The 25,195-nt window shown below is 54.3% G+C and overlaps 1 protein-coding gene across 2 annotated transcripts; it reads right to left on the bottom strand.

The window, feature by feature from the left end:
- Window positions 1–4,967: 4,967 nt before the first annotated feature.
- On the bottom strand, window positions 4,968–23,988 carry TNS4 (tensin 4). 2 transcript variants are annotated; one of them, XR_014291920.1, is made up of 13 exons: window positions 22,876–23,988; window positions 16,830–17,232; window positions 15,268–15,689; window positions 13,654–13,752; window positions 13,203–13,328; window positions 12,021–12,113; window positions 11,851–11,928; window positions 10,432–10,503; window positions 9,388–9,556; window positions 8,518–8,586; window positions 8,251–8,277; window positions 5,627–7,776; window positions 4,968–5,245 (listed from the first exon to the last, which is right to left on the bottom strand). XR_014291920.1 is itself a non-coding variant. In XM_082603960.1 (12 exons), the coding sequence occupies exons 1-12, from the start codon at window positions 23,312–23,314 to the stop codon at window positions 7,635–7,637; spliced, it is 2,139 nt and encodes a 712-aa protein (XP_082460086.1). In that variant the 5' UTR covers window positions 23,315–23,988; the 3' UTR covers window positions 5,346–7,634. The 2 variants fall into 2 exon arrangements, 1 of the variants encoding a protein (XP_082460086.1); XM_082603960.1 differs by lacking the exon at window positions 4,968–5,245 and having other exon boundaries at window positions 5,346–7,776.
- Between the last annotated feature and the right edge of the window lie 1,207 nt (window positions 23,989–25,195).

A 25,195-nucleotide genomic window follows, 5' to 3' on the forward strand; every position in this document is an offset into this window, starting at 1 on the left:
CTGGCAGGTCCAGGGATCAGGGTCCCTGACTCCCTTCTGGGTCCTGCTGAGTAGAGCCAGAAGCTTCCAAATTGAAGCAGCAGGAAGCGGAGCCCAGGCTCGTCCCCACCCAGGGGAAATTGGACCAGACTGCTCAGGAAACAAATTCAATTTTCCAGCATCATGGAAGGTTAGTCAGACAATAGAGGGCTTTTTTCCCCCAGAAAACATAAGAAAAAAAACATCATAAGAAACAAAAGTCCAGTTGCCTTTGGCTGAGCTGTTTCCCAACTTCATTTCTCAGCTTCAGGTCAAGGTTTCTCATTCAAAGTGACATGTGACTGCTCAGTGACCCTGGCCTGATGGCAGGCCTTGTGAAGAGCCATGCTCCCAGGGTCTGTGACCACCCCGACTTCCAAAAGCCCTGGGTGGGCCCAGCCCCATGCACCAAGGGAGGGGCAGTGGTAAAAACAAAAACCTTCCCCCAAAGAGATTTTGGATTTAGGGGCTGGTGAGTTCTAAATCCCAGGCAACAGGCCCAGATGGGTTTATATTAAAATGTAAACGGACCTGAAAAGTTTTGAAAAGTTTTCTTTTTGGGGGTTGGGGTGGACCACAGGAAGTTGCCTTTAAAATGCAAACAGACCTTGTAAACCCCTGCTTGGGGAATTTCCTGGGGCTGGAATGAGGGGAGCTGGCCTTGCAGGCTAGGGAAGGGCCAGCCTCCAGTTGGGTCCTCTGCAGATGGTGGCCTTGTAGGGGACTCAGGGCCCTGGCAGGGGAAGAGAAGGTCAGCACAATCTAAAGTAGAGGACAGGCGGGGGAGAGCAGAGGCTGCCAGGAGACAGATCCTAAAGTTCTAGGGTGGGAGGTGGGAGGTGGGAGGTGGGAGGTGGGTGGTGGGGAAGACCACACAGGAAGCTTCGGGGGAGAGGTGGGCAGCATCTCCTGGGCTGGAGAGGGGGATGTAGGGCGGGGGGGGGGTCGTCGTCAGGGAGAGGGGATGGCTCCAGCCTAATGGCTGAGAAAGGTCCTTCCTAAGAAGACTGGGGCTGGGAGCAGCTTTCAAGTTCTTCTCCAGTTCACCGATTACACAGATGGGAAACAAAGGCCTAGATGGGGTCTGTGATTTGCTTGCCTGAAGGCATAAATGAGCTGGTGGCATACAGATTAGAACTCAGGGCAGTGGTCTTTTGGCACCATCTCCCAGTGGGGGCAGGGGAGACTCTTCAGGCTCCAGAAAGGGGAAGCTAGGAAGGGCTATTATTTGGGAGGAAGGAAGGAGGTCCTGACGGAGGATTCTGGGTGGAAGATGACAGGGAAAGATGCCACCTTTCAGGCAGACAGAGGGACAGGTGACTTTTGCAACAGCCTGAGCAGCCTGGCGTAGCGGCTGGAGTGGGATGGGGACTTAATCGCTGGTGGGAGAAGCGGGGCTTGGCAGAGACACCAGAAGGAGGGGCAGACAACTCTATCCTGGTGTAGATGGAGGCAGGGGATTGGACTTGACACTTGGTTCAATAAGTTCCAGATGTCATCATTAGCATCATCACTATGAGTTTGGGTCCAAATCACTTGGGTTCAAATCACACTTTACCATTATTATGGTTGGACCCTGGGAAGTGGACTTAATCTCCTAATCCACAGTTCCATATCCATCAAATGAGGGTAAATAATGATACCTACCTAGTGTTGCTATCAAGATTAAGTGAGATAACACACGGCAAAGCTTCTAACAAATACTGTAGGCCTGATGTGCGCCAGGCACTGTTTTAGGTGCTGGGGATCCAGCAGTGAACATGTGAGTCTCTTTCTTCGTGGAGCTCCTGTTCCAGCAGCCTGGTACGTGGCATATATTAGGTGCTCAATGAAAGGTCGATAGGAGTGCTAGCCTTCTCAGAATGAACACTGGTACTCCACAGGCTACAAAGTGTGTTCACGCCCAGTGTGTCTCTAATTTTTTGAGGTGGAGATTACAATCGAGGAAACTGAGGCTTAATGCCCAGGGAAGTGGCTTGCCCTAAATCATGCAACTAATCAATGGCAAGGGAACCTGCCACCCAGATCTGTCTGACCACCAGCCTTCTAATTCTTGATGCAGAAGAGAGAAGTTGCGTGTGTGCGTGCGCATGGGAGTGGGGTGAACTAAGGAAAGGATACATCCCATCTCGGTATTCACGGGGTGTCCAATCCGAATGCTGTGGAGGAGAGAAGCTCTCTCCTGGGTCACGTGCAGGCCTCTCCCGACCTCCTAGCCAACCGGGGTTCACCTAATTCTGCATTGCTCGCGTGGGCACTCAGCATGGTATTTGGTGACCCAAGTGAATGAGTGAGTGGGAGTCATTGTCCCTTTTCCTCCCCCTCCTTATTCTCTCTTTCTGGTTCCCTCTTCCTGGCTTGTCTTCCTGCCCCCTAGGCCTGCTCCAAGCCAAGCTTCACTTGCTCCCTGGCAAGATTTGACTGGGAAGGGGTGAAGGCTGAGACACCTTCCAGGAAGCAGAGAGTTACAAAACGAGTCCCTGGCTGGCTCCAAGGGCACAGACTCAAGAAGAAGAGGGTCTGCTTTGCTGGGGCTGAGAGCCCCAGCCTGGCCGGGACTGGGGGGATTATGGGGGTGGGGAACATGGCTGGGGCAGGGCCCTGTATGGAGGGGTGCTATGGATTGAACTGTGTCCCCATAAATTCACAGCTTGAAGGCCTGACCCCAATGTGACTGTATTTGGAGATAGGACTCTTAGGAGATAATTTAGGAGATTAACTGAGGCCATAAGGGTGGGGTCCTAATTTGATAGGATTGGTACCCTTATAAGAAGAGGAAAATGCACTGAGGAAAGGCCATATGTGCACACAGCAAGAAGGTGGCCGTCTGCAAGCCAAGAAGAGAATCCTTACCAGAACTCAACCATGCTGGCACCCTGATCTTACACCTCCAGGCTCCAGAACTGTGAGAGAATAAGTGTCTGGTTTTTTTTTTTTTTTTTTTTTTTTTTTTTTTTGCGGTATGCGGGCCTCTCACTGTTGTGGCCTCTCCCGTTGCGGAGCACAGGCTCCGGACGCGCAGGCTCAGTGGCCATGGCTCATGGGCCCAGCCGCTCCGCGGCATGTGGGATCTTCCCAGACCGGGGCACGAACCCGTGTCCCCTGCATCGGCAGGCGGACTCTCAACCACTGCGCCACCAGGGAAGCCCATGTCTGTTGTTTAAACCACCCAGTCTGTGATACTTTGTTATGGCAGTCTGAGCAGACTAATACAAGGGGGAAGGGGGAGCCCCAGTCCAGTTCTTTCCCACACAGTCCTTTCAAGCTCGGAGAGAACCCAGGCCCCAGGCCCAGATCAAGTAGGCTTCTGTCCCAGCCTGCCTCAGGAGGAGAGCCCCTGTCTCTTTCCTGGCCTGAACGCCAAGTCTTCACAGCTTCCTCTTCCCATCACACTCCTTCCCAGCCCAGGCCTCAGATCCTTTCTCCTGTCCCCACAAATCTGGTTACTTACTCCCTGTCTGAAAAGCCTCTGTTGTCTCCCCATTACCTACAGGATAAAGTCCAAGCATGTTGCCGCGTACAAATGTGCATCATGCAACTTGCACAACTGTACACAGTGGTCCTGAGTCCCACCTCATTCATGCATTCATTCATTCATTCACCAAGTATTCATCCCTTGGACATTCTCAGCTTAGCACCCAAGGCTCTTAATGATCCAGCTCCTACCTCTTTCCTTTGCTTCCTCTCTTACCTACTCCCTTGGGCACGATATGCTTCAGCCACACTGAACAGGGAATCTTTTCATACCTATGTGCTTCATGCACAAATTCATCCATCTGCTTGTCTGAGAGTGCTGAGCCAGTGGAATGGGCACAAGTTTGGAATTCTTTTTCTCTGCCATTTACTAGCTGGGTGAATGTGGGAAAGTTAACCTCTGAGCCTCAGTTTTCTAATCTGTAAAATGGGATTAAACATATATAATGTGCTTCACATTGCACTTAGCATATAGGAGCCCCCGAGCAAAAGTTGGGTTTCGGGCTTCCCTGGTGGCGCAGTGGTTGAGAGTCCGCCTGCCGATGCAAGCGACACAGGTTCGTGCCCCGGTCCGGGAGGATCCCACATGCCGCGGAGCGGCTGGACCCGTGAGCCATGGCTGCTGGGCCTGTGCATCCGGAGCCTGTGCTCCGCAACGGGAGAAGCCACAGCAGTGAGAAGCCCGCGTACTGCAAAAAAAAAAAAAAAAAAAAAAAGTTGGGTTTCCCCCCCTCTTTACTGTTAGACTCCTATTTATCCTTGAAGACCCGACTCAGATGTTACTGCCTTGGTAACGTTGCCCTCCTTCTCCCCAACTGGGGGAAGTTCATCTTCTCTGTACCCTTCCTGACAGCTCTGTATGACACTTACAAACCTCCATTATAACACTGTTATATTTATCCATTTTCCTGGATCACATGAACAAAGCATGCAGCCAGAAAACACTGCTGCATGAATCAAGGTACTGACTTCTGGGTTGGGGGCTTTTAGCCCCCCAGCCCTGCCCTCTTGTTCCAAGTTCTCAGCCTATTGGATAGCAGGAGAGTTAGGACAGGGGTAGGGGGTGGGGGTAGGGTGTTAGGGGCTGAGGATGAAAGCAGAGGTGAGCCACCTGCGGGAGATGAGTCTGGGGGGTGGCTGGTCAGATGGGGTAGGGGAGAGGGTGCCTCAGCCCTCTGGGGAGTCCACTCTGTAGCCAGAGAGGAGGCAGGGGTTAGAGGACATGGGAATCTGGGTTTTGAGAAATGGTTGGTGGCGCAGCGGGCTGCTGTCCTCCCTTCCGGTCAACTCCAGCAGCAGCTGGGCTTTGCTGTGGGTCCAGCCACCGGGGGCAGAGGGGCGAGGGGATTACATGGGACAAGAGTGAGGAGAAGGTTTTTCTGGAAAGGGGGAGAGGATGGGTGTGGGGGTGGGTGGGTGGAGAAGGTATGATGAGAAGGGAGGGTGAGGAAGGAGAGAGACCCTGGGAGGGGGAGGGGAGGGAGGGAGGGTGCTCTCACGTGTAGAGAGAAGGATGGGAAAGGGATGGGGCAGACGTGTTGGGAGACGTGACATTGTGGGTACGGGGGAGAGAGGCTTAAGACCCAGGACCGCAAGGCCTGGAGAGGAAACCCCTGGGTGTCCCTGCATGGGTGCAAAGACCCCTCCCTTCCCAGCTCCTGCCTTGGTGGAGGTCCTTCTTCCCTTCTGCCCTTGCTGGGCTGGCGGCTCTGCCCATCAGCAGAAGTGAAGTCGAGTTCTCTATGAAATCTTCCTAGAGGAAAGATGAGCTCTGTAAATGCAGTAGAGATCATTACCTCCCGTGGACTCTGTCCATGGCCAGGGAGGGGGCTGGGCGGGGGGCTGAGAGGGGCCCCCTCTGGAACTGCAGTTGGGCAGTGGGAGGGGCGGCAGGGGCTTCTCAGTGGTGGTTCAAGGTCTCTTGGGAAGGTCTCTTTACTTCCTCCAGAGCAGCCCTTGCCACTGGGTCACACAGCTCAGCCTGCACAGAAGCAGCACCTCTCCCCTTCCCAAGGCTCTGTAGGAAAGGGACATCGCTGCAGCCCCTTCTGAACCACTTGGCGAGGCTTTCCATGGCCTGTCCACCTTGAATCCCTAACTGCAACGGGTCTGGAGAGGTCTGGGGGGACATTACCCCAAGACTGGAGGCAGAAGCAGGATGAATGATGGGGCCATTGCCCAGGTCTCCAGGGCTGGGCTGGTAGCTCGGGGTTCATCTGGGTTCAAGGATTCTTCTGGACTTTTCTTGAGCTGCCTATGTTTCACCAGCCTCTCCTCTCCCTCAGGGAGCCCGAGTGAGACTCTGGAAGCTGGCAGGGCTGTCACACGTGCTCACCTCAGCCCTGGCACGCATGGGAGGGCCCGGACCTCCTGTCTTCCTGGCACAGTGGCAGGAAACGGGTCGTGAAGAAGGAAAACGGGTGTGTCGGACACGTGGGGGACCCAGAATGAGTTAAGCGACGGCTATGAAGTGGAAGTCAGTGGAGACTGTCCTGCCGTGCCAGGGGTGAGGCAGACACAGCTGCTACCTGCCCAGCCAGGTTTCCATCTCTGAGGGGAGAGCCCTGAATACCGTAGGACCAACTCTTGTGCAAAGACAGACACTTTATTTGCCATGACGGGAGCTACAAGGCCCCCATAGATATATGGGGGGTGCTCTCTGCCAGCTCCCAGGCTGTGACCTTGAGAACCTTGTCTGGATTCCGTAGTCTCCGGGGTGGGGCAGTGCCTGACCACAGGCCCGGGTGGGGGGGCTAGTCTCAGCCAGTCCCGCCAGCCCAGGGCCGCTTCAGTCCGGTTTGGTTTTCTGGGTTGAAATAATAACCCTTCAGGCCCAACTTTGGCCAAAGATAATGATTCTCTGGCAGGGCCCCCAGCTGGGCGGGGGCAGGCACTGGTCCCTCACGGAGCAAAAATGGACTTCTTTTCTGAGTCTTATCTTCTACCCTCATAGTTTGGTTTCCTTAGGACCCCAGGTCTGCTAGACAAAAAAATTCCAGATTCTTGGGGGTCTTAATGGGTTAGGGTTAGGGTTGAGGGGTGTGTGGGTGGGGCGGGAAAGACCACCCAGCTTCTCCAAGCCTCTTGGGGTGGCTGCCTGTTTGCATTCTTGACTCTCTGCTGCCCCCATGTGGTTACGAGGTCAGTTGCCGCCACAGTACTGAAGAGGGCTGTGTGTGTGTGTGTGTGAGTGTGTGTGTGTGTGTGTGAGTGTGTGTGTGTGTGTTGTTGGAGCACAGAGGACTCAGCAAGACTGAGGCTGAGGCAGAACCAGAGAGAGCCAGCTCCTGTGTCTGCTTGAGTGAGCAGAGGTCTCGCTGCCGCTACCCCCGGGTGTGAGTGACACAAGTAACACCAGGGCAGTTGTGGGACAGTCGCTTATGAGAAATTGAAAGAAAAGATGGAGCTGACGCTCATTTGCAATGGAAGGGATTAGACATCAAGATCGTGAGGACAGCTGGGTCATCTCTGACCATGGGGGCAAGTTTACACTTGTTCACCTGCCTAACAACCAGGGCCATGTTGGCTGAAGAATCCAGGGCAGGCGGATCTAGCTTTGCCCTGGGAACAGCAGCTCAATCAGCTGTCAGGGAAATGGGGAAAGGAACAGATATGGAGGCAAAGAGAGTCAGTCCATCCCTGCTTTGGTCCTCAATGCTGGCAACCCATCTGCTCTCAGGCCAGCCTCGGGCCAGGGCCCAGGAGTCCCGACCCCGTACCTGCGTTTGCCATGAAGCAGGGGTCACGGGTCTCTAGCTCAGGCTACTGTGTCGGGAGTGTCCAGGCGGATGGAGTCAGGGGTCTCCAGAGGTTATTTTCGTGTGGGGGTCCTCAGATGTGGGTGTGCTTCAGAATCACAGGGAGCTTGTTAAGATGCCCACAGACGTCTGAGAAGAACAGCTGATCCTGCTGTTGGCCCCCTTTAAGGTTAAAGAAACTGAGGCCCGGGTTGGGGGGGGGGTCTGGATGAAGGCCACCGCTGAAGGTCATACTGAGTTCAAGGGTTTCAACTTGGTCCCGTTCTCCTCCAGTCCAGGGGATTGGTCTATCAGGGTGGTAAGAGGCCTCTTGCTCAGTGTGGAGGGGGCATCCTGAGCAAGCCCACTGGGATGCCTAGGAAGACGCACAGGAAGCTCCCTCCCCTACATCCTTTCTGGGTCCTGCAGCAGGGCACCCACCAGGCTGATGACCTGCGAGGCTGGCTGGACAGTGTCATACTCCGCGAAGAGGTGGCACACATTCTCCTGTGACTCGGTCTGGCTCTTGGCCACAAACCCAAAGATCCTGATGGGAGAGGAGAGCCTGAGTGAGGGGTGGGACCCAGGGAGGTACCAGGCTGGGAGCAGCTTTCCTCCCTGCCCTTCCCCAGCCCAGCACCTCATTATGACGGGAGCCTCCCCTGTCAGACCGAGAGATCCCCGAGTGTAAGGTCTGGGTTTCCCTCCTTTGGAATGGGGGCACCTGAGGACACGACCTGTGTGTTCCCCATCAGAGTCGAAGCTTCCTGAGGGCGAAGGTGTGTCTTGACCATCAGCCTGAGGCGTCCTTACAGACTAAAGCCTGCGCCTCCCACGTAAGACATCAAACTGGTGGTTCCCTGAGGGCCAGGGCCTGTGCCGTCCCCATCAAACCCATGGCCTCTTAAGATCAGGGCGGGGCCTCCTTCCTTCCCTCCCTCCCTCCCTCCCTCCCCATGTTGGGTCCAGACCTCCCCGAGGGAGACCTCTCATGGCGACTGAGTGGACAGGAAGGCCTTACCGGGAGGGCTTGCAGTATTTCTGCCACCTGTGGGAAAGGAACACGACAGTCCTGAGTACCAATTCTTTGCTCCATTTCACAGGAGTCTGGCTGAGCTTCGGGAGATAATGGCCAGTTGTGTCCCCACTCCCACCATGTCCCCCTTCCCTCATTCTGTTGCTCCTGACCCCTTGAGGTTCACAGGCTCTGTCTGGGATCCGAATCCCAGAGTCAGTGGGCAGCTAGGACCTGGATGGTCTTTTTCGTTTGGCCCAGACTTGAACTTACTTCCGTTGCTCGGGGTCCATGCCACAGAAGCGGAGGGTGGTGAAGGGGTAATGGCGCCGGAAAAACACCCTGGGAAGAGGCCAGGAGAGAAGGGGGGCTGGTGAGAGCCCGTCCCAGTGTCCTGCCCGCCTCCACCATCTCCAGCTCCCTGTCTTCCAAAAGCGCTCAGTTTGATGACCCCTGACAGGCTGCCGTGACCTTTCCCACTGCTGGGCCCGGGGCACGTGTTTGCACTTCTCTCCTTTCATGAAATGCGTCTGCCCTCTGTCCTGTGGGTTGGGGTTTTCTACCACCTGCTCCACCCCCACTGCCTGTCATGTCATTTAATGAAGATAGGAATTACATCTGGTCATCTCTCTTTTTTTTTTTTTTTAGCTGTGCCGCGCGGGTTGTGGGATCTTATTTCCCCCACCAGGGATTGAACCGGGGCCCTCGGCAGTGTAAGTGTGGACTCCCAACCATTGGACCACCAGGGAATTCCCAGCATCCGGTCATCTCTTATTCCTCCAGCCCAGGACCAGGATCATGCTAGATTGAATCCCTGAGCCTGGGAAGGAGTGATCTCATTGGTCAGCCAGAGTCTGGCCTACAGGAGATGTTCCATCAGTGGCTACAGATTTCATCAGTGCCCAATGACTTTTGGTTAATTCCAAATCCATTGGTCATGATGAAGTGGGACTTTGGCAGGAGGTCATTGGACTGAGGCTCAGAGAAGGCAGAGAACTTGCCTGGAGTCACTCCGCACGTCACTGACCCTGCTGGGTCCAGGAGCCTCAACTCCATCTCCATTACTGCTCCACAGCAGTCTCAGCCATTCCCTCCAGCTTACCCTGCCCAGCCCTCAGCCCCAGGGCAAGGGAAGCCCCTTACTTCCTCTGGATGTCAGTCAGGGTGATGCCCTGCTCGGCGACTTTGAAGTGGACCACGGTGGGTGTGGGGAGGACATCCCTCTCCAATGTGGTTGAGATGGCCTTTTGCACAGCCAGGGCTCCGCTCAGGGTCTCCACGCTCACAGAGCTCAGGTACAGGGCATGGCAATCTGGGGGGTGCAGATACTGCATTGGAGCCCTGCCAGAATCCACTGCGGGGTGGAGGTCACCCAGGCTCTGGTTGGCCCTCTGCCCAGAGCCAGGGGATAGGAGTACCTTCCTTTTTTGGAAATCTAGCAGGGCTCCTCTTTGAGCCACCGGACAGGTGGGCAGGGAGTGTATGGGCCACTGAAATTTGGGGCCAACCCCAGGGGACTTTGGGGTCATCTGTTGTTTGCATTGCTCTGGCCCCTGGCCCTCCAGCAGGGGGCAAGGGAGGGGATGTTGCCCTTTATGTAGGGGCGACCAGGCAAGCCTTCCTCTGTCCCATGGCTGGTGCCACCTCCACCCCTCCCAACCCTCCCCCTGGGGCCCTGGTTCCTTGCTGAGAGAAGGAAGAGGAGACAGGAATGGGGAGGGGGCCATCGTGCTCAGGGCACAGAGTAGGAGCTGTCACTCAGACAAGTGCTGACCCGTGCCTGGCCCTTGGGCGCAAGGAGGAGCGACCCTTCCCCTGTAGAAGACCCCAGGACCCGGACCTGACACTCCACAGAGGATACCACCCCAGGGCAGGTCCTTCAGACCCAGCGAGAGCCCAGCACATCTGTGTGCCCCACCCCCAACCCGTGCGTGCAGGAGGGGGTGTAAGTCTTACTGTGCTCCCCCTCTCCTGCCCCTCTCCCTCCTGGCCCACTGCCTGAAGCCTCTCATCTCCTGGCTCACAGGGAGGGGGAGGAATGTGGCACCTTGTTAAAGCTGAAGAAATAAAGCTGCAATGGGAAACACGTGTGGACCTGCATGTGCGTGTGTGCACAGGGCTGGGAGGTGCCCTGCGGGGGGTGCGCACAGCCAAGCCTGGAGCCTCCCCCTGTCCCATACCACTCACCCGCAGATTTCTTCAGGCAGGAGGCCCGGCCGTCTGCAGAGAGGTCTGAGGCCCCGTCTCCACCTCCCAATTCTGAGCCAAAGCAATGGAACAGGCCCCCAGGGGGCGGGGGTGCAGTCAGTGGACCCCCCTCCCAGGAACAGGCCTTGTTCAGCCCTTTGAACCTCTTCCACCTCCGCCCACACCTTCGGGAAGTGACTTGGCTGAGAAACCAGGTGTGATTCCTGTAATGAGGCAAACAGCCTGCCACGGGCTCCCCAAACACCTCGCTGGCAAGCCTTTTGATCCCTCCCTCCTCCAGCCCCTGGACTGGGGCAGTGACCTGGCCTCAGAGGCCCCTGACTTCCTCATTCTTTGGGACCCCACCGGAAACCCAGGCCATTTTTGCAGAAAGCAGGGAGGCTCTCACCATCACCGCACCAGGGGCTCCCCTGGCCCTGACTCCTCTCCCAGAGCCCCCCTAGTGGCTCTCCTGCACACCCTGAGGTGTGGGTACGTCTGGGGGTACGTTGGGCTGTAAACTTTGGATGGGGCTTCCTGATCTGGGTTGGAGATCTGACTCTGTGCCTTTGGGCAAGTTCCTTCATGCCTTGAGCCTTCCTTCCTCCCTTCCTCCCTCCCTCCCTCCCTCTCTCTCTCTTTCTTTCTTTCTTTCCCAAATTTCACCCATTGATCATTTATTTGTTCTCATAATTCTCTTCCTTGATTTTCATGATACAGCCGTGTCCTGTTAGTTCTCTGTTATTTCCCTGAACACTTTGGAACAAGACAGCAAGAGAGACTTCGGTTCAAATTCGAACCTTCCTTTTCTTAGCAGTGAAATGGGGATAACAGCAATGCCTACTTCACAGGGTTGGAGTGAGCTGTGAATGAAGGAGAGGGTACCCAGGAAATGTTGGACCCGGAAGTAAAAACCAAACCTCGCCGAACGGGCAGATTTACGCTCCTTTCATCCTCTTGAGGAAGGAGCTACTATTTCTCAAAATCTACTCTGCGCCAGGCACTGTGCCAAGAGCCTTGCTGAGCTTTCTCACTGCATCCCCACACCAGTCCTAGAAGGAGGTGTGATGGTGACTGTGCTCATTTCCTAGAGGAGGAAACGGAGGCTCAGAGAGGTTGACCGTCTCAAATTCTCACAGCCAGGAAGTGGAGCTGTGGACGGACTCCAGAGCACGCGCTTTTTTTCTTTGTTCTTTTTTTGGTTGCGTGGGCCAGCTTGCAGGATCTTCGTTCCCTGACCAGGGATTGAACCCGAACCCTCGGCAGTGAAAGCGCCGAGTCCTAACCATTGGACCGCCAGGGAATTCCCCCAGAGTGTGCACTTTTAACTATGACACTAAAATGATCCCTAAATAAGGTGAGAAGTGACCAGCAGGAGCCTTTCTACTGAGAACAAACAGGTCTGGGGACCCAGCCCACCTTTCTTCGGGATGATGAGCTTGCAGGGCAGGGCCAGGGCCATGATGGAATGCTGGCACACGAAGGCAGAGAGACTCCCTGCAAGGAAACAGGAGCCCCGCATAAGGAGGCCTTCCCCAGGCCACCCGCCCAGACCCCAGGGGCCTGGGGGCTGCAGATGCTCAGCTCACCGAAGTAGGGCTCCTCGTCGGCTCCTTTGAGATGCACCCCTTTGGCAGAAGACTCGATGAGGAAGTGGCGGATGGGGTCGCTGCTATCCTCGCCTGGACAGAGAAAGCATGTGGATGGGAGTGCAACTCATTTCCTGACCCGCCTCCTCGGGGCCCATTCAGAGGTTAACTTGTCCATCCCTCTGCCTCTGGGTGGGACAGCAGGTAGGAATCCTATCCTCAAGGCCTCCCACGAAGGAGGTGCCCACACCTTTGCTCAAAGGCTTTTGTGTCCAGTAATTCTTTTTTCAGGAGACCTTTCTTTTGGTTTCAACAGCCATCAGGGATGGCTGCCGGCGCTGTTTAGATCAAATCACAACTCTTTGGCCTGGTTTCCCTCTCTCCCTACCCACCCCCTCCCAGGTGCTATTATTCTCCACCAGATGGTCCCTGCTGGCGCCAGGCTGGCCCTGGGAGGGGGGACCACGCCCCTGCCTCTTCACCAGCCTGCAGCTTCCTGCTTTCTTTGGGCTCACTGGCAAGGCTTCCTTGATAACTAACACTGCCCAGAGGTCACTTTCTTATTTAAACAGAGAGGCGTGGTGTAGAGAATGTGGATACGGGGTTTTTATCCTCTCGCTCTATCACTTGCTTGCTCTGGGGGGGTCATTAACTCCCTCTGGGAGTGTCTGTTACCTCACCCATTTGTTGTGTGAGAGCTACAGTCCTGAGCCTTAGGTGAGGGGCTGTGACCCAGGTACCTTGTAATGTAATGATCTGTTTCTATCTCTCTCCCCAGTGAAGTCTCCCTGGTGCCTTGCACAGTGCCTGGGGCAGGGTGGATGCCCCAGCGATGTGTGTTGTATGTGGGGTTAAGCTAGCACACATATTATTACTACATTAGGTTCCCTCATAAGAAATCCGGTCTGGACAGAGGTGGGCACCCAGAAGAGAGCAGCCTGGAGGGGGGGCTGGGACCATCCTCCTCTTCCCACCACGAGGGTAGAGCAGGGAATCTGGGGACTCGGGGAGCCTCAGTGCTGGGGGGCAGCGAGGAGGGGGCTGAGGTAGGCCCTCCTCCCAGGAGTCACTATGGGACTGGCCCAAGGTCACCCCACAAGCCAGGGGCAGAGCCGGGACTGGAACCCACCACACCCTGTGGCCTCCTAGAAGTCTTGAGTGAGGACAGAGACACGTGCCTACCTGCTCGGTTCTGGGCAGGTGCAGGGGCCTCCTGCACCTTCAGGGCAAGACCGAAGGAGCCTCGGTATGAAGAACTGTCCCTCACGATGAAAGCCCCCGGCTCTTCCTTCCTCAGCAGCTCGATGGCTGAAACAATCCTTGGGTCAGAGACAGTCACCACCGAGCCCGGACACGCTCTGTGCCTCAGCCCCATTGGGTCTTCATAGAGCAGACGGTACAGAATCACCTTTGGTTCCCAGGAAGTCCTTTCTATTGTCTAATCTCCACCGTTCCTGCTGCAGTCATTATTTCCTCAGGTCATGGGGTTCACGGGACACCCCCCTTCCCTGGACCTGCCATTTGCCGTTCCCTCCTCTACCTGGACTCAGGGCCCCATCTGCCCCATGTGGGGTGCCAGGACCTGGACCTGATTCCTGGGTCACTCATTCCCTAAAACAGGGCTTCCCTTTACCTTGCTCTCGGGTGATGCTTGGCTTAAACCAGTATTTAGATGTGTCCATCACAAACTCCATCACAAACTTCATGGTGGGCTGCATGTCCCTGGCAGGACCTGGAGACAGACAGAGGAGGGGGACCCTGTAGGCTGGAGAGAGGGGAGCCGAGAGACCCGCCCCCCTCCTCCGCCCAGCAGTCCCATTCAACCCACCCTCCCCTACCCCTACTCCATTGTATCTCCAGATGCCTAAAGGGGGCAAAATCCCTTTAGGCTAAGTAAATGTGCTCTTTGAGATGCTAAAATGCCCATTTTCCTGGGTCCCTAAGGCAGAGAGCTGTGGTTCTCAGTTTCGGCATCTTGAAAAGGTGTGTCGTGGCCATCTGAGAGTAACTCATTATAAAAAATGTACTGAAATCTGCAAATGATTTGTCCTAGGGACAGATCAGAGCAGCTTCAAAGGCATACTCGTCACCTCATTTTCTCTTGCTTGCACTGACATGGCTTCCTGGGTGGGAGCGAGCAGCGGGGTACAGTGAACATTTCACACCCCCCAGGAGTACCTTGATGTCTGTGGCCCAGTGAGGACTGAGAGCTCCGGAGCCTCGTGGCTGAGCCACGAGGGAGCCGTGGGCTCTGTTCCTGGGAGAGAAACATCCTGGGGGTTCTGAGGCTTAGCCTCTGTGTTTACTGCTTTGGGCTCTGGTTGGCTTTGTTCTTTTTGGACGCCTGTAGTCACAGACTACGGGAAGGAGGGTGTTTGCTGTTTTGTGGTTTTTAGCTGTCTGAACTGGAATGCATTGTCTCCGTTACCCTGTCCACCCCCTTGGCTGTGTTCGTCATCCACCAATGTCAGAGTTAGGACTGACTCTCCCTCTCCCTCTCTTGGGTTAGTCATCGAGCCTGCTGCTTCCATATCCTGAGGGTCTCCTGGCTCTGTCTTCTCTCCTCCACCCTCTGCCCTGCCCTGGACCACTTTGTGATGAAAACCCAAACAGAACCAAAGAAAAACTGCTCTCCCTGCCAAGCCAGGCCCTGCAATCCATCTGCCACGCAGCTGCCAGAGTGATCCATTGAACGTGTCTCTGACCCCATCACTCTCCTGTGTGAGAGTCTCTGATGGTCCCCTATTGCCTAAAGGGTAAAGTGCACTCTTTTGCTTGGCATTCAAGGTCTTTCCCAATCTGGCCCCAGATTACTCCCGATGTCCTCATCCTGCACCCAACATTCCAGTCATTTCCTAAACATGCCATGTGCTTCCATACCTTCGTGACTGTGGCCTGGCTGTTCCCTCTGCCCTTCCTCTCCTGCTCTGGCCATGGACTTCTGATCCACTTTCCAGGCTTTTCAGTTCCCAGATGAAAAGTCTCACTCCTTCCTCTGTAGCCCCGTAAGACTTAGAACATCTCTTTACCTCTGTGTTTATCCTACTCTACAGTGATCCTTTGGTATTTTTCTCTCTTTCTACACTGTGTCCCTACTATGTGGCACAGTGCTAGGCACACAGTAGATAGATACTTAATCAATGTGTTGGTTGACCTGCTGTTGCAGAAGCAAATGCATTGGTGCTTTGTCTCTTCCCCATTAGCCAAACCTTATAAAGTGTGAGGTACTGATTGGTTTACAACTTACCCTCTGGGGATGTGGTGAGAGGGGCATCTGGCAGGGTCTGGCTGTGGCTCCTGGTGGCTGGACAGGGGTTGCTGGAAGAAGTAGCCCCAGGGCAGACAAAGTCCTGGTGTCCTGGGGTCCTCTGGGATGGGGGAGATCCTGGTTCTGGGCAGCCGTTGATCAGCACGATCGGTATGTCCACCATGGAGTTGGTGATGGATGGGGGACAGCTGCTGGCATGTTCCTTGGCCAGTGGTGAGGAATGGGTTGCTCTGGGCTGGCCCATGCTTGGGGTGGGGTTGCTGGGGACCTGGAGGTCACTGGCTCTCGTATACAAGGACACTGGGCCAAGGCTGTGGAGGCTGGAGGAAGAGCTGGCTGGGCTTCCCAAGGATCTCGAAGATGACTGATGGCTGGAGATGCTGGAGCGGAGGAGGGACTGGCTGTGGCACGGGGAGAGCACCAGACAGGCAGAGTTTTAGCAGGTGGGGGTGGACACTTAGGGGCCAGAGCTAGGCTCTGGAATTTAGTGATCTAGGTACCCATGGCTTTGGTCAGAGTAGTGCATACTCCACTCCCCCCACCATAGCCCTGAGCAAAGGGTATGCCCACTTGATCCCCAAGGGATGCTGAAGGATACAGGAGTGTACCTGCATTGCAGGGTCTGTGGTCAATTAAAGTAGCCAATGGGCTGGCCCCCTGCAGGTCACATGGGCTTAGGCTGGACTCTATTCCCTCTGCCTTCCCAGCTAGGCAGGTCCAACTGAGTTGTCACACCAGCCCCCCAGCACTCCCAAGAGTCCTGCACACAGGCTGGACCTGAGCTGGACCATGTCCATGTCCCATGCAGACGGAATCCCCCAGCTGGAGGAAGAGAAGGAGGCCAGCTCTGCATCCAGCCAGGCTTATCCCTGAGCTCAGAGGCCTGTGCCAGCGGGCATGGCTGTGGAATCCCAGTCTCCTTGCCAGGGACTGCCTTGGCACAGTGGCTTTGGAGTTGGTATGGGGGACAGAGGTCCTGGGGTTTGCTCTTCCTGGGCAGGATGGGTATGCATGTGGCTCTGCTCTGAGGCCTGCAGAGAATTGGGCTGGGGCGATTGTAAATAATGCCCAGGCAGTTTTGGCTCCTTCCTGCTAGATTTTGCCAGGAACAAAGACGAAGGAGGTTTTTCTTTCCTGGATGGTTCATCCCAGACCCCCTGATTCTGTTTACATCCTGTGTTTGTTTGTTTGTTTTTAAAAGCTTCCTACAGATGGGCAGTAGGAAGGCTGGAAAGGATACAGGTGAGCCTCATTAATGCAGTGTAGTTCTTTTCCCGAGAGGTAGGTAGAAGTCAAGATTTTTGTATATTGAATCATATTCTAAATGCTTGAGGAAAGCTTGAGAGCCAAATGGCTGTGATGGCATAAAAGAGAACATTCACTTTTATTTTTGGTACCTGCCCAGATTTTGCTCAGAAAGAGTAGGGTGTCCCTCTGTGATTTTAGGATGCGTGTGTGTGTGTGTGTGTGTGTGTGTGTGTGTGTGTGTTTGTGAGTGAGTTGTGGAGGCAACGTCAGAAGCTGCAGTGGGAGTGACCTACCTTCCAAACACGTAACTGACATCAGATGCTGGGCTGGCTGACAGCATGGAGACCCTGCCCCCGAGCCCCTTCTCCAAGGCTGGGGAAGCCACCAGTGGGGAGCCCAAGCCATGGCGGCCTGAGGCCTTGTTTCCCGTTCCAGGGATGGAGATGCTGGGAGAGGGTGGGGGATGAGAGGAGGGGGCCCCCGACGGGGGAGAGGAGCGCTGGTGCCCCCTGCCTTGGCTCCCGGAGAAGATGAGGCTCTCATTGTTGCTCCGAGTCTCTCGGGAGATGTCTCTGGAAAGGAGAAGGCCGCCACGGCCAGGGGAGCCGAAGGGTGGGGTGACAGACGGGCTGGAGCAGCTCTGGGGGCCGTCGTGGCACCTTGGTCTGGTCGAGGTCACCTCGATGTACTTTATATCTTTGGGAAGAGAAACAGAGCATTGGTGAAACCAGAGAGACTGGACTCGCAGAACAAGGATGCTGGAAGGGTTCGCAAGACCATCTGGTCTCCCCTTTCTTTATATATATATATGTATATATATATACACACACACACACACACACACACACACACACGTATATATATATATGTATATATATACACACATATATATACTATGTGTGTATATATATACATATATATATATATATATATATATTTTTTTTTTTTTTGCGGTACGCGGGCCTCTCACCGCTGTGGCCTCCCCCGTCGTGGAGCACAGGCTCCGGACGCGCAGGCCCAGCGGCCACGGCCCATGGGCCCAGCTGCTCCGCAACACGCGGGACCCTCCCCGACCGGGGCACGAACCCGTGTCCCCTCCATCGGCAGGCGGACTCCCAACCACTGCGCCACCAGGTAAGCCCTATATATATTAAAAAAAAAAATTTTTTTGGCCAAGCTGCACGGCATGCGGGATCTTAGTTCCCTGACCAGGGATAGAACCCGTGCCCCCTGTAGTGGAAGCATGGAGTTTTAACTACTGGACTGCCAGGGAAGTCCCTCCCCTTTCTTATACGGATGAGGAAGTTGAAGCCCAGAGAGAAGTTTGTTGGAATCAGGATCAGCATTCAGCTCCACCTTCAGGGCCCAGTTTCAAAGTCACCCTCTCTGTGACATCTTCCCTTGGGTGGGGGGAGGCAGTGCCATGAACACGGGTCCTGGAGGTAGACAGACCTGGGTTTCAGATCTGTCTCTGCCACTTACTCTCTGAGAGAGCTTGGCCAAATGACTTCACCACCTAGCGCCTCAGTTTCCACGCCCGTAGAATGGGGCAGCTATACGCAGCCTCTTAGTGTTCCAGTAAGGATGAACTGAGATGCATGTAGGCAGCACAGCACTGCATCTGGCACATAGTAAGTCCTTTAAAACTGGGAGATCCTCTCGTTCATGTGGGTTCCACTCCCCAGGCTGAAATGACTGCACCAGTCACATCTTCGGATGCCTCTATCACTCAGGCCTGTGAAAGCTGTTTCTATGTCTGTGCCTGCGATGCAGGCAGGGGTTCTCAAGCTTGGTTGCGTGCTAGAATCACCCGATGAGCTTTTAAAGGTCCTAAAGCCCAGGCTCCATCCGGTGCCAATTAGGCCAGTACCTCTGGGGGTGGTCCCAGGCCTCAGGGTGGCTTAGCTCCTCAGCTGATTCCAGTGTGCATTGGGCCGCACCGCTGTGGTCCCCAGCCCAGCAGCACCACTTCACCCAGGAGCTGAGAAGTTGTGCAGAATCTCTGGCTTCACCCCAGGCCTGCTGAATCAGAATCTGAATTTTAGCGAGATTCCTGGCGATCTGGGTGCACCTTGGAGGTTGAGGAGTTCGCTTTAGGGTTAGCTTTAGAGCGAGAACTCTCTGGGGACAGGGCATGCCGCCTTACTGAGCTGTGGGCCTCTTAGCACCCCAGGCTGCTGACTCCTCGGATGCTCTTTCCATTCTCCAGTGGGGGCATCTAGGACCCTTGTTCTGAGACCCTGTTTCTTCCTAGAGTGGGGTACCCTGTGGTTCTCCCATGGTGAGGATGGGCACCTCTCCTCCTGACTTGGGGGAGGGGAGCTGTCCTCGGTGCTGTTCTAGGGAAGGTGGTGGAAGATGGGGGTTACCCAGCTTCTCCCTCTGGAGGGCTGTGAGTCCTGCCTCTGGCTTCCCCAGATGGAATCTGGGGCAGAGTCGGTGGGAAATTGCTCCCTTGGCTCCTGTCTACCAGTCTCCCACCCCCTTGGGCTCTGGCACACGCACCATCCCCTCACCCAGCATGACTGTGGAGTCCCTGCCTGCCCCAGCCCGCTCCTGGGGAGGACCTTCTGGCCCTGCTCATGGTTACTGCCTCTGTCTGAGCCTGCATGGGCCAGGTGGGGGTGGAGGATTGCATCAGATGAGGGGCGCTGGCATGCTGTCCCAGCAGGTGGAGGAACAGGCCTGGCTTTGTCGACAAACCTGGGTGTGAGTCTTGGCTTTGCCACTTTCCCGCCAAGAAGCATCAGGTAATCTTCCTAACTGCTCTGAGCCTCAGTTTCCTCATCTGTAAAGTGGGGATCTAAAACCACCCTTCCAAGGTTGCGGTGAGGATGAAATACACTGATGAATGGAGCCTGGAGCCTGGTCCATGGTGGGCTTCAAGGAGCATCTCCTGCCTGCCTGCTTCTGGGGAGCAGTATTGGCCAGATCGCTAATACTCTCTGGCTAAGATGGGGGTCCCACTGCTGAGGGCAGGAGTAGAATATCTGGCACAATGTATTGTGGGCTCTGAAAGAGAAGAAGTCTTGGAATGGGGTGGATTCTTCTGCGAGGTTGACAAGCACAACTTTTTTTTTTTTTAATAGGATTTTATGGTGTTTATACCCGTAATCCTCTCAAGCCTCACAAGAGCCTTTGTGCCCAGTGCCAGCAGGCATTGCTTTTACAGAGGAGGAAACTGAGGCTTGGAGAAATGTGGCGGTGGAGCTCACATTTATTGCACCGTTTTTAATAAAGGCTGGTATTTACTGAGTGCAGCGCGACTCCTCAGGACCCTTTCCCAAGACCTTGACCGTGAGAAGGTGCCTGGCTGCTTTGGAGCGGGGGGCGTCTCTCGGCCTGGTGAAGCCGTGGGTCCTACTCACAGGGTCATCCAAACACCTACCACAGAAAGGCCTTGCTTGGGGGCCAGGCAAGTGGAGGCGGGCCGGAAGGGAGGGAGGAGTCCAGAGCTGTGAGTCACTCCCGCTGCTGCCCCGGGGTGGATGTGGCTGGGCAGGTGGAGGGCCGCCACCCTATCACCCGGGAGCAGCGGCTGTTTACAGGCCCGTGGGGCAAGTCTGAGCAGTGCTGGGTGGATGCAGGCGCCTGGCACCAGGCCAGGTGGGTGGAGGGTTGGAAAGACGGTTGTTAAACACCCTTCACTTGGGATTGGCAAACCGCCTTGCCTGGCAGAAATTCTGGAAAATAAAACGCGGGGGCCTGTTCCAAAGATGGGGAGGGGTGGCGGACAGGATAAAGGAAGGGATATGGTATTTGCTTCCGGAAGCCATGTTCCCTGTGGGACTGGTACCCCCTCCCCCTCCCCCCCAGGGTAAATCTGAAGGAAGGTAAGCAAGAGGCAGAGGCAGGGAGCTGGATGAAGGTTTGAGAGCACTAGGGTGGTGGAGCCTCACTGAAGCCCCGGAGGGCAGGAAACTAGCTCCAAGGAAGAGAGAAAGGCGAGAACGTGGACTTTGGAGCCCAGAGGCCCGGGCTTTGAGCTGACCTACCACTCACTAGCTGTGTGACTGTGGCCATCGCTTCCTCTCCTTGAGCCTCAGTCTTCTCATCTGTAAATGAGGTTTCCAGCATTTCCTTCACAGGGTGGAATTATGTGTTACAAAAATCTATCTGGACCTTTTTAGGGGAGGGATCGACACAAGATCGCCGATGTTTAATTTTTGCTTTTGCTAAGTTAGGACAAAGAGAAGCAGTGAACGTCTGCTAGCATCACAATTATAGAACGTCTTCCACTCAACACCCCAAAAGTAGGATGGATGAGAGTGCCATCAGAGGAGTTCTACACACTGGATACGTCTGGCTGGATGAAAACTCACTGTGGTGCCACGGGCTGGGAGAGCTTTGTCACCAGTAGCAGTGGTCTGAGGGGAGGGTTTGGGGAGCAAGGTGCAGCCACCACAGTGACCTGCAGGCTCTCGCTCTTCTTAGTGATGGCAGAGAACCTTCTAACGGGGAGCTGACCTGCTGGTTGTCTGAGGACGTAGTGAGCTCCCAGGCATCACAGGTGTCCAGGCAGAGGTTGGAGGAGAGGATTTTTAAAAATTCCATCAGAAGGAACGAGGGCAGAGCTAGGTGGCTTCATCAGGACCCTCTGACCACTGCTGCTCTCTGGCACCCCCTGCTGCCCAGAGTCTGGTGGACACATCCTCACGATGGCAGGTTGTGCCCAGGGCATCTGAGAACACAGACAACTGCCCATCGGTCCCTTGGAGGAAGGACCCTGTTATCAACACCCCTACCCTGTACAAGTGCATGCCTCACAGAGGTTGGTCTTGCCCCAGGTGGCCTTGAGTGTATGGAAGCCCTACCCTGGGGCATAAGCATTAAGGTCCTAGGCTGGCTCCTGCCAGCGATAATTAGGCCCAAGTCACCTTTCCTGCAGAGACATGCCCACGACTGGCCTTAAGAAGCAGGAAGACTCTTGAGGGGTGGAAGTGGTTCTTTTACTAGGCTTGTCAGGCAATGCTCCATGGGAGGAGCAGAAGCCTGGCTGGAGACCAGGAGCCCGGGTGCCAGAGGGACCTGTGTGCCGGGCTGACCTCCACCCCAGAGCCTGAACCTGTCCTGGGGCTGGTCTTAGTCACAACCCCAATGTTGACTACAAACAGCCACCATTTATCATGACCTACGGTGCCCCAGGATTTGTGATAAACACCCATCAAATGTTATTTTTTCAATCCCTGCAACACCTTTGAAGCGCAAACTCATCTCTATTTTACAGATGAAGAATCTGAGACGCAAAGAAGTGAAGTAAACTGCTTGTGTAAGGTTTGCCTGATTCCAGTGATTAGGCTAGACTGGCTCCTTCCTCAAGTCCATCAACCTCAGTCTTTTTGTTTGTAAAATGAGGATAAAATATTCGTCTCATGGAGGTGGATTGGGAAGATCAAAGGTTCAATTATTAAGTGCTCAGCACAGTGCCTGGATAGAATGAGAAATGCTCAATAAGTAGAAATTCTCCTGGATCCCATCTCTAATCCTCACCACACCCTCTAACCCACGCTGATTAAACCCCTGGAGGCCTCAGTCTTCCAGCCTGTCTAATGGGCCCGCTGCTCGGTGACCCTCATCCTCAAAGTGTACTTGAAACTCTTTGGGAAACTGAAGCCAGATGCAGAGATTTCTGGATACGCCTGGACGTGGTGGTATCCTGGAGTTGGCTTGAACCAGTTCGTGAAAGCTGACTGTTAAATTTTCAAGATTTTTTCCAGCTGGTTGCTAAATAAACATTGTAAGTTTGTGTAGTTTAATCTTTAGTAATGGCTAAACCATTACTAAAGAATAAACTACACAAACTTACAATGAAATAACATATTAAAAACAAAAGTAATAAACACTCAAAAATTCATCACATCCCAATTATTTACTATATTTACTATTACCTATACTCGAAGTTATTTACATTTATTGTTATTGGTAAGGTGAAAATACTATTCCTATAAAAATTTCAGGGTGCCAGGCTAGGACCTAAGAGAGACACCATAGAACAGTGAGATTCAGGGACACCACATTTATCAAGCTCTTATTTATATGCATGGCATTGTATAATATGCTTATCTATATTCACTTATTTAAATTCTCTGAAAAATTACATAAAACAGGTATCCATCACTTTCCAAACTCAAGAACCAAATAGAATTGGACAGTGAGGGCTACTTAGATTTATCTCTGTTATAGAGCAGAGAAAACAGGGAGGTTAAATAACTTGTTTAGAGCTGCACAGCACTCCTCAGTAGGACACTGTTCCCTGCTCCTCTGATCTGATAGAAAACTCCTTCCTCATGAGGTCTGGTCCCCAAACCCTCCTCCTGGCACTGTGCCCCAGTTCCTTACCCAAAGCTTCAGGCTCTTCTTTCTTTCTCCTCGAGGTAGTGCTTTGGGTGGGCTCAGCCCAGGGGCCACCAGGCCCTGGAGGGAGCAGCTGGAAGGTGGGGTCCAGTTCCAGAATCATCTGGTTGAGGCTCTCCAGCGAGAAGTCAATGTAGGAGTCAAGGTCCTCCAAGGCTCCCGAGGCCTGCTCCCCAGGGGACTTCAGGAGGCAGCTGGCTTTGGCTCCAGCCTGTGGGGCCTGCTGGAGCCTGCTGGGGGGCTCCTTGCAGGGCATGGGGGCCATCAGGGCCTGAGCTCCCCAGCCTTCTGTGGTGTAGTAAGGACACTGGGGTGGCAGGCCGGGGCTGGGTGCTGGTTGCAGGGCCCTCCTGGGTTCCTCACAGGAAGCCAAGCCGACTGCGGGGCCTCCTGCCAGCAGGGGGCTGGACATCACCTGTGACATAGTGGGGATAGTGACCTGGCAGTTTACCTCTGGCTTCAAACCAGCCTCACATCCCACAGATGTCACTTGCCAATCAGGAGCTCTTGGGACCTGAAAGAAGCGGGCGTGGGAGTGAGGGTGGGAACTGAGTAAATTCTGTAGATGAAGCCCCGGGCTCCCTTCCCCCCAGACAAAGGCATATTTCTTCACTCATTTAAATTCACTCATTTGAAAGCATGGCTGCTGGAGCCAGTCTGCCCCAGGTTTGCATCCTGGCTCCACCACTTACTAGCTGTGCAATGTTGGGCAAGTTAATTAACTTCTCTGTGCCTCGGTTTCCTTATCTATAAAATGAGCTGATATTTGTAATATGTTTAGAATATGCCTAGCACATAATAAACATTATGCAAGTGATGATTAAATAAAATAACTTCAATAGATGTTTGTTGGCTACTTACTATGCCCCAGCCTTATTTATTAAATACATACTAGCTAATATTTACTGAGTAATTACTATGCACCTATGCCCTAGTATTTACACATAAAAATCCTCACAACAACCCTGTTAGTAGATGCTATTATTATTCCATTTTATAATGGGAGAACTGAGATACAGAGAGGTAAGTAACTTGCCCAAGGGTCATCAGGCCAATAGGTGTCAGAGCAGGACTGGACCCCAGACTGCGTGATGTCAGGGCCCCTGCACTTAGCTGCTACTCCATGTGGGCCAGTTGGTGAAACAGACAGGTAAGCAGGTGAGCAATCATAAACAGTGCCATCGGGGAGGAGGGGAGGCGGGGAGGCAGAAGGGAGTCTGTAGGCACTAGTTGGGGAGGTCAGGGAGGACTTCCTGGAGGAAGGGATACATAAAGGGAGACAAGAAGGAAAAGCAGGAGCTGGCTGGGCCAGCCAGATAGGGGTGAGGAGGCAAGTGTATTCAGAGGCCTGATGGACAGGGGAGATATTGAGCATCTGGGAAACAGAGAGAAACTAGGGTGGATGGAGGGGAAGTTAGGGTGGGGAAGGCAGGCTGGCCAGACCCTGCAGAGCCTTGCAGGCTGGGCTCAGTAGTGCTGACTCAACCCTGAGGGCAATGGTGAGCCACAGAACAGCTTTCCCCCACCCCCACCCCCGGTACGCGGGCCTCTCACTGTTGTGGCCTCTCCCGTTGCAGAGGCTCAGCGGCCATGGCTCACGGGCCTAGCTGCTCTGCAGCATGTGGGATCTTCCAGACTGGGGCACGAACCCGTGTCCCCTGCATCGGCAGGCGGACTCTCAACCACTGCGCCACCAGGGAAGCCCCCGCAGAACAGTTTTGATCCGAGGAGTGACATCATCAGATGATATTCACTCCCTGGGGGCTCATCTGGGAAAAAGATGTCCCAACTTCCTCCTTTCCCTTATGCGGGAAGTTCTTCCCCTTGTCTAGCCTTAATGCCACACGTTAGTGGTTTCTTACAGGAAGTAAGAGGCTCTGGAACAGAGGCTGCCAAGAAACCTGTAAGGAGCTGGGATATGTTGGTTGTGCTTCCACTGCCTGCTCTGAGCCTCACGGGCCCCACCCCCCACCCCGACCAAGGTACCCTCCAACTCCTCTTCTCTCGTCTTCTAAGATGCCTCCACCGCCTCCTGCTTTAGAGTCAGACCCTAGTGTTGGAAAAGGCATTGCGACCAGCCTGGGGCAAATGAAATAAATGCGAACTCTCGAGTCTGAAGATTCAGATTCGAATCCCAGCTCAAACAGTTCCTTAAGGTGTAACTCTGACCCTCAGTTTCCTCATTTGTGAGATGGGAATAAGAATTCCTGCCTTGTGCCCTTCTGGAGGGTGGTGTGGAACCAGCGAGGTGTTGCTTGTGAAACCAGTTAGACAATTCTAAATATTACTTGGAAATAAGGGCTTA

This window comes from Mesoplodon mirus, assembly GCF_964341445.2.
Source record: "Mesoplodon mirus genome assembly, chromosome: 18".
NCBI lineage: Eukaryota > Metazoa > Chordata > Mammalia > Artiodactyla > Ziphiidae > Mesoplodon > Mesoplodon mirus.